Genomic DNA, 9618 nt, shown 5'->3' on the forward strand with positions numbered 1-9618 from the left:
CGGCCACACCTAATCCCTTCCGATTACTGCGGCCTCCCCCGTCTCGCGCGCTTCCCCAAAAACAAATCCCATGATATCCGCGCGCAGCAAGGCAATCTGTTAGACAGGATCTCTTCTCCATATTAGTACTCAAGACATCATAGTAAGTTCACTCGGCAGATTCAAGAATGGATCAAGGCGACTGAAAAGGAGTTGAGATCATCATGGTTGTTTGCTTGGTCGCAATAAGTCACATCCAGCACACAAAAATTGAATCGGAGGAATTCTCGACTCTTTCTCCACTCAAGCCTCGAACCATTCGGGGGCTAATGATGAAGCTATGCACCTAGGGTAGGGTCATAGGACTGACCTAGACACCTTCCCCAAGGACATCACCCTAAAGCCAGAAGCATTTAAAGGGTACCATCATCCACTCGACCAGAGATATTCCACTCGGAAGAATCAATGTCACTTGACTGTCACAGAAATCACTCGACAAACAAAAGATCGAAAGTCACTCTACACAGCAACGGTCGGGCGTTTACTCATAGACTTAACTATCATTTATAGCACTTTAATACGGACGTTACCTATAACGCTCCTTCTTTATGTACATTGAACCCTGCATAACGGAGGGGAGCTGGGGTCCTGGCGCACTCTATATAAGCCACCCCCTCCTCCGGGACAGGGGTTCACATCTTTTGTAAACCCACACACACATATAATCCAGTCGACCGCCTCAGGGCACCGAGAAATAGGGATGTTACTTCCTCCGAGAAGGGCTTGAACTCGTAAAACTCATGTATACAACTACTCCATAGCTAGGATCTTGCCTCCTCATACCTACCCCCCATTCTACTGTCAGTCTTAGATCCACGACACCCCGGTCGTCATGGCACCAAGAGCACTCCCCCGGGAGACTTTCGTCGTCCGAGTACGACATTTCCTATGTTCATAATTCAAATATTAAACTTGTACAATTAAATATATGTACTATAAAAAATAAATTAGATCATTATTATTCATCACGGGTGGACTATCGGTCTGCCGAGTCTATATGGTGGACACTCTCCCTCACTGATTCCTCTCTAACATTTGCGACTGTCTGTGATGGTCGTTACTCCTTCTTTCCCTAGTGCATAACAAAGGTCGAGCACAAGGAAAAGAAGGAGAAATGACCCCCACGACAACAGTCGGGATTCTTCGTCCTCTCTCATATATGGTGGATACACCCCCTCACTGATTTTTCGACCTTCGGTGATGGAGCCTCGGCAGACTTAATGTCAACCCGAAATGTCGTTTAATTATTTTTCTAGAAAATCTAGGCCACTCGATATTTCCTACATATTCGAGCACAAGTCATGCCAAAATTCACGAAAAATTCCGGCATGACCTTTTGCTAAAATAGGACATATCGAGCGCCTGAAATTTGCCGGAACGGAAATTAATCAACACTCTGGCAAAACATAGGCCACTCGGAGGTGTAATCTGAACATGACCGGCCACTTGGGCAACCACATATCCTATTTGAGCAACACAAGATATACATGTTTTTATCTACATCATATCTTATAGACTCATATTGACATGGAGATTTGGCTGGTCTCACCTCGAGGTCGGAGGTGGTCGGTGACGGGGACGACGGCGGGTATGATGGAAGGGCTCCTTGATTTCTGCAAAAAGAAAACCTATAAATAAAACCCTAGCGAACAACATCGATGCGGGAATAATTGCTTCAACTAAAAAAAATAACAACAGATGTGACATGTTCAACTAGTTCTATTAATTCAAATAGTTCTTACTAAATATAAACTTACTATAAATAGAAATAAACTAAAAATAAACTAGTTCAACTAGTTATATTAATTTTCTTACTAAAAATACATTAGTTCTATTAATTCAGCTGGTTCAACTAGTTTATTAATTTACTTACTAAACTAGTTCAACTAAAACTAAACTAGTTCAACTAGTTTATTAATTTACTTACTAATTATTTTAAACACTTACTAAAAATAGTAAAAAACTACATTATACAATAGTCAAAAACATCTACTATTAACCATACTGCCCTAGTTAACTAGTACCATGACTACTACTGATTAACATCTACTACTACTAAAAATCATTTTCTATGAACCCTAAATTAACATCTACTACTACTAAAAAACATCTACTAACTAAGCAGATAGAGAGATGGGGTGGGGGAGGGTGGGTGGCTTACAGAGAGGGGAGAGACGGTGGCGGGGAGGTGCTCGGCGACGGAGGTAGGGGCGGTGAGGGCGGGCTCGGGATCGGGAGGTGGCGGTCCTAGGCGGGCTCGGGCGGCGGCAGTGAAGTCGAGGGCGGCGGCGGTGAGGTCGAGGGTGGCGACGGTGAAGTCGAGAGTGGCGGTGAGGTTCACTACAAGAAATATATCAACTTGTGATCTTGACTATTGGTCACTGAAAGGTCATTGTTTTTCATTTGTGACCTTTTTGTGTCCAAAAACAGAAGGTCAAAAGCTGGCGGTCGTAAACTGAAATTAACGACCTTCTCTGTGAGAAGGTCGTGGACGTTTATGACTAAAATATGCCTATTGTTTTGTTTTGGTCACTAGCAACCTCCCCAGGCCACGTAGGCATCCAGCGTGGCAAGCTGATGTGGCACAAGATTCAGCCCGGTCCGATTCGGCATTTTACATGGGCTGAGCTCATTAATTCAGCCCATTTATTATTTGGCCAAACCCAATAAATCAGCCTATTTTTTATTTGCTTTCCTGGTAATTTTGGTCGGCCACATGGCCCAAGCCCAACAATTCAGTCTTTTATTTTGCTACGAGGTGGGCTTTTGGGCTCTAGAGTTTCAAATTTTATTTTTTTCAAGAGAAGGGTCCACTAGTCTAATGGGTCCCAATTGTCAGGTTCTAATAAGTAGGTCCCAGTTGTCAGGATTATATTCCTCATATTTCAGCGATCCAATAAATAAATGACCAATATTTACACAATGCTTCAAACAAAGCACAACAAAATATCATGAAAACATAGTTCACGTCATGAATATAATCAAACAGAGCCAAACTTGGCACATTACAGTCAAACATGGTTCACATTAGAACTAGTTCACATTAGGTAACACAACTAAAAATCAAAAAAATAACTAGCTATCGAAGTATAACTAGTTGCAATAAGCTAGAACTCTATGTTTCTCCGGACTTGTTCGTCCTGGAGCTCACGACGAAACATGAATGAAGGGCATCTGCAAGTTATCAAACAAAATTGTTAGGAACAAAATAAAGGCAGATCTAAGAGCACATTAACTTGTAGGCAGTCTCTGTGCATAAATAAGAGTAAAACAAGCAAAATGTGGCAAAATCAGTGAATAGTAGTAACTATCAGCAGCGAGTAAAAACTACTCCAATCACATCAGGTTTACAATCATATAAATGCGACATTTTTATCATTTTTATCTCCAAGCTTCTTCATCTTCTGTCACAGCAGCAGCAGCCTCGACGACATTAGATCCTGATCTAGATAAACTATTAGTGAAATACACTAGAAGTAAGTAATAATCTTTCAAGAGACCAAATGCCCCAGTTCAGTAAACACTAAGCATGGCATAACAAAACTTCCAACAACTTGCATGCAACAGATTAACCTGATGTTGTTCTACAATAGTAATCTATACATACTTGCATGCTACATTGGTACAAATTTAGGTAATGAAATGAACATCACTATAACACTCACCTAAAGAAAATTCCTATTCTACTACCACAACCATCCATTCAACTAACAATACTAGTAAGTGCACAGAGACTAACATCATAAGGCAGGAGACAATTATGACAATTTTGGTAAGTTGGAGAAATTGTTTAATCAGTTTTGGTATACTTAGGTTATGAGCCAAAATAGACCAAGCAAAAATAGCAGTAACTAGTGATGCATGAGCATGAATATGGTATAGAATTGAGCATATTAACTTTAAGATTAATTTGGGCCTTCCAACTTTACTGGTCATACATACATATATACAGAATTAAGCATGCATCATTGGTCTTAGTTGTATATGAGACTAGTTGGATTGTGTATTCTAAGCTCCAAGCAGGTTACAGAAGAAACTGAAGATGAACCATATATAAGAGACTAAAATATCAAATAGAAACCCAAAAAATAAATACAAGTATAACAGGAAGGATTACAACAGGTTCAATTCAATCAATTTCCAAAGCATTGAATCAGTAGCATAAGCATGCAGCAACAACATAAGCATTTAATCAATATCAGTGTGAGCATAAGCATTAAATCAGCAGCACCACCACCACCAGCACAAGTGCACACCTATTCAAGATAGTAGCAGCCTAGCAGGCTAGCAGCAGAAGCATTCAAACAACTAGAGAAGCACAGTACAGCAACAAAAGCACTGAAAGAGCAGCAGGCTTGGACTGTCACATGTCATATCTTATAAACTTAGGCAAGTGTTCTCAGGTTATGCTTTACATCACGCACTAACTTGGGTAATTAACATCAAATAATACATATCAGTACAAGGCTAGGCAAGATAATAAAGACTTGGGAAAAGATAGCAAAGTTAGAAAAAATGATACGTGCCCTTAAAGAGAGGGAAATGTCAAGTGCGGCCACAGACATAGGAATTGGCCGCACCCACGACCCCTAGACACTCTCACAACCGACTTGGGAAAAGATAGCAGAGTTAGAAAAAATGATACGTGCCCTTAAAGAGAGGGAAATGTCAAGTGCGGCCACAGACATAGGAATTGGCCGCACCCACGACCCCTAGACACTCTCACAACCGAAGAGGAGGTGCCTTGCATACGATATCCTTCGAGTCTGCAAGAGAAAGAACGAGGTGAAGGTCAGTACACATCAAGGATGCTACTGTTCTTGGTCAAGCTAAGTCGAGGGCATAACAGATTTTAGTCAACAAAAATTAACATGTGAACATCTTGCACAAACTATCATCATTTATAAAAAAACAAAACAAATATGCAAACACCTGTAGCTCATACTTATATTATATCAGGCAATAGCATTTAGCATATTCCAATATGTACTCAACATATTCCAATAAGACAGAAATGCACACACATGGATTCGCAATTAGACTATGCCTCTCTCTCACTCATTTGTCTCTTGTGGTCAGTTCCATAGCAGAGAGAACTCAAGTAGTCAGACCAAACTCTTTACTTCATTGATGTGTTATGAAAGAAATCCAAAACATTTTAGTTGTGTTCATCAAATATTGAGGAGCAAGAATAATGGCACAAAAGATGCACCTGTCCACCCGATGACAACAAAGGAGACCCAAATTCCAGTACCCTGTTTATATCAAAGCTGTGACAAAAAGAACAGCATTATTAGTCTCTTCATTTTAAGAGATGGGAACAAGACAGAAAGAGGGAAGTGAACAAAACATTGGGAAACCAAATGCATCAAACCTTCCAAAAGCAAGCTCAGATGTTGCAGTAGTATCAGGGTGTGGCAATGCTGACGCAACATCACCAGTTTCATCAGATAACCCAGAAGCATGTTTTTCTGCTTCCACGGCTGCAAACAAGTCTTTGGCTGACGTGTGCTTGACATTCTCTGCTATGGAACCGATCGCCTGAGCTGCAGCAACCCTCGTGTCCCAATTCTTACTACGAAGGTACTGAGAAACCTAAAAAATTGGCACATGAGAGCATACCATTCAGCCACCACTACTTGCATAATGCGTAGAGAATGAAAGCTGGCCGCTCTCTAGTAAACTATGTGTAGCATATATGCTAACATGTTGATATCATAACAGTATGAGCCATAATTTAATCTAACTGAACATATGTGAGTACTTGGATTGCTCCACAAAAATATGAATCAACATTCGAACATGCATGCATAGGTGAGGACACATATATAGCCAACAGAACTGTTATTTGACGGATCAACTTACACATAACCGAAGATGTAACATATAACAGAGGACAAAATGTAGGATGAATTCATGTGGCATCAAAGAAGAACAAGAATGAAGTGATGCAGCTACAAAACCATGCATTCTTTCATACATCATGGCTTGAACAGCACAGCGTAGAGCATACTTGGCGAACAGTTGAAGGGTTCCTTCCAGGTTTGCAAATATCACAACATTAAAGCATGTGGCATCGTGCACGTACCTTTTTCAACAGAGCATTTAGCTCCTGGGGATGTGTCCTTGCGATTTCTCCGATCTGGCGCGCGGCCGCGAACCTTGTCGCTTGTGTCGAACTAGCTAAGTCAGGTTAAAGGAAACTTTGCAGAAGAGATGATGATGGTGACGAGGCACTAAACATCACATAACAGTACATTATATAGGTTGGCAAGCAGTATGGTTATTATTATTTATTATTAAGCATGGATAACTTGAAACTCCAATCCAACTGAGCTAGGTGAGGTTGAAGGAAACTTTGCAGAAAAGATGATGGTGATGAAAGGCACTGAACATCACACCACATCATATTACATTACGTAGGTGGCTAAACTAAACAGTATGGTTATTATTATTTATTATTAAGCATGGATAACTTGAAACTCCAATCCAACTGAGCTAGGTGAGGTTGAAGGAAACTTTGCAGAAAAGATGATGGTGATGAAAGGCACTGAACATCACACCACATCATATTACATTACGTAGGTGGCTAAACTAAACAGTAGGGTTATTATTATTATTAAGCATGGCTAACTCGACACACTCCATTCCAAGTGGTGTTGTTTTGTTTTGTCCAGAGAGAGAATGGGCACAAACAAACAAACAAGCAAACAAACTAGAAGTGAATGAACACAGCAGGCAGTTGCACGGAGTAAATGAACCCAAAAAACAATAATGGTGCAAATGCAGAGTGCAAGTCCCTTGTTAGAATGAAATAATAATAATACTACTAGTAGTGTACTCTGCAAGTAGGAAGGAAGGGAGGGAGGGAAGGATACTGTCGAGCAATGTGAGGAGGCGGTGAAGGCGGGAGTAGCTCTGCGCGGCCATACTGGGGTGGCACTCATTCACTCGAATCCACTCGGCGGCGGGCGGCGCTTCACTCCAAATCAATCAATCGCTCTGCCGCATGCCTGCTCAGCAAACAACAACACGGTACGGGTGAGGCGAGCGCAGGTAGCGGACATGCGCGCGCGGGACGAGGACAAATCGGGGCGGGCGGTTCTGACGACACCATCACCGGAGTAGTGGTGCGGATCTGACCTCTCGGACGCCATCTCCTATAGGTTGGAGGCGAGGCTAGGGGGAGCGCAGGAAGAGGCACGGTAGCGACGGGATCCTCCCGGACAAGGGAGATATGGTGGGCGTGGTGCGGCGGCAGCGGAGGGGAGCACGGCGACCGGTGGGTGCGGCGGTGGCGGGTGGGGGAGTCGCGGGAGAGGAAGAGAAGAGATAGAGTGAGGAAGCGACGAGTGGATGGGGAGGGAGGTGGCGGCGGCGATCTTCATGGACAGGAACTGCGTGTGTGTGGCGAGCGCGGGGCGTGGGGCGGCGAAGCGAGAGGCAAGGTTGGAGAGGAGGCGACAGCGAGGGGGGTGGGAGGGGGAGGGGCAGAACGTGCGGCGGCGGCGGCGATATGAATCGGGGGAGAGGATGAGAGGGGATCGATGGGAGTTAGGGTTTGGGGTTGTTGGGCTGTGGGTGGGGTTCTTTTCTCCTTTTTTTCCTTGTAGATAAATGGGATGGATGGATGTGTGTGGGATAGAGAGATGGATGGATGGATGGGCGCCATGTCATCGATCCGTGGGAATGCTTCTGATTGGTTTGGAAAACCAGTGATTTAAAAGAGTTTTCAAGTACTAAAACTAGAAAGATTTTATGAAGTAGCTATCAAAAATATTTTGCAAAAGGGTACCACACAAGTTTTCGCTAGAGTTAGACCACATTTTATGGATTAGGACCAATTTTTTGGTATTTTTGATCTTTCTAGCTATTTTTAATCATTTTTCGAGTGGTAAAAATGTTTTTTTGTGAATGCACTACCATATATTTGTTGCAAAATGGCACTAAATCATTTTTCTAAAATATTAGTCCATATTTAATGTATAATTGACCAAACGGTTGGGTGTCAAAAGCTTTTATCCACCTCTGGTGAAAAAGACAAATTTTCGCCGATTCAGTAGGAAACGGGTCAAATTTAAACTGCGGCTACCTCATAGTTTGCTTTTTATTTTTTCCGAAAAGCATTTATAGGTAAAGAAGTATCTATTTAATCACAGAAACACGAAAAAAATTCCAAGATTCTACCACTAGCTAGGAACGGTCATTCCCGCCGTTTTGACCGCATTTTGAAACGGGCATAAAAAATTCAAAAAATCAACAAATTGGGAAACCTTCGCATTGTGTCATTATATGTGACCAAGTTTCCAGGAAAAATAATAAACTTGTAATACGGCAATTATTTTTAAAAAGTGTTCTCAGAAATGAGCTATCACGCATGAAGATTCAGGGTTTTCAAGCCAAATGATCAATCTTATGGCCACATTCATGGCATAGTTTGTTCAAATGATCTCATATTGTGCACAATGGTGCATCTTGGAATTCCAAAAAATGTTGCCTAAGGGAGTTTTCATTTTCTTTGCAAGGAAAATTCATTTTCCATTTTCCGAGTGCCTGAAATGAGTTTTTTTGTGAAGGACCTACCATATATTTGTTGCAAAATTGGACCAAATCAATTTTCTAAAATACTAGGCCACATTTAATGCACAATTGAAAAAATGGTTGGGTGTCAAAATTTTTGATCCACCTCTGGTGAAAAAGACAAATTCCAGCCGATTCAGAAAGAAGCGGGTCAAATTTGAACTGGAGCTGCCTCATGGTTTGCTCTTTATTCTTTCCAAAAATTATTTCTAGATACATAAGTATCTATTTAATCAGAGAAACATCAAAAGTTTTGCAAGATTCAACCACTAGCTAGGAACGGTCATTCCCGTCGTTTTGACCACATTTTGAAACGGACATAAAAAATTCAAAAAAAATCAAAAAATTCGGAAACCTTCGCATTGTGTCATTATATGTGACCAAGTTTTCAGGAAAAATAATAAACTTGTAATACGGCAATTATTTTAAAAAAGTGTTCTCAGAAATGAGCTATCACGCATGAAGATTCAGGGTTTTCAAGCCAAATGATCAATCTTATGGCCACATTCATGGCATAGTTTTTTCAAATGATCTCATATTGTGCACAAGGATGCATCTTGGAATTACAAACAATGTTGCCTAAGGAAGTTTTCATTTTCTTTGCACGGAAAATTCATTTTCCATTTTTCGAGTGCCCGAAATGAGTTTTTTGTGAAGGACCTACCATATATTTGTTGCAAAATTGGACCAAATAAATTTTCTAATATACTAGGCCATATTTAATGCACAATTGACAAAATGGTTGAGTGTCAAAATTTTGTATCCACCTCTGGTGAAAAAGACAAATTCCCGCCGATTCAGAAGGAAGCAGGTCAAATTTGAACTGGAGCTGCCTCATAGTTTGCTCTTTATTTTTTCCAAAAATAATTTCTAGGTACATAAGTATCTATTTAATCAGAGAAACATCAAAAGTTTTGCAAGATTCAACCACTAGTTAGGAACGGTCATTCCCGTCGTTTTGACCACATTTTGAAACGGGCATAAAAAATTCAAAAAAAA

At 41.1% G+C, this 9618-nt stretch overlaps 1 protein-coding gene across 2 annotated transcripts; it reads right to left on the reverse strand.

Annotated features, from left to right (window-relative positions):
• Nucleotides 1-2988: 2988 nt before the first annotated feature.
• On the reverse strand, nt 2989-7537 carry LOC119363878 (TATA-binding protein-associated factor BTAF1-like). 2 transcript variants are annotated; one of them, XM_037629252.1, is made up of 7 exons: nt 7183-7537; nt 6918-7052; nt 6128-6222; nt 5414-5634; nt 5252-5309; nt 4750-4805; nt 2989-4626 (listed from the first exon to the last, which is right to left on the reverse strand). In XM_037629252.1, exons 2-6 carry the CDS (start codon nt 6967-6969, stop codon nt 4752-4754), a joined length of 480 nt encoding a protein of 159 aa, XP_037485149.1. In that variant the 5' UTR covers nt 6970-7052; nt 7183-7537; the 3' UTR covers nt 2989-4626; nt 4750-4751. The 2 variants fall into 2 exon arrangements, with proteins under 2 accessions (XP_037485149.1, XP_037485146.1); XM_037629249.1 differs by having other exon boundaries at nt 2989-4805.
• Nucleotides 7538-9618: the final 2081 nt, after the last annotated feature.

This window comes from Triticum dicoccoides, chromosome 1A (assembly GCF_002162155.2).
Source record: "Triticum dicoccoides isolate Atlit2015 ecotype Zavitan chromosome 1A, WEW_v2.0, whole genome shotgun sequence".
Classification (NCBI taxonomy): Eukaryota; Viridiplantae; Streptophyta; class Magnoliopsida; order Poales; family Poaceae; genus Triticum; species Triticum dicoccoides.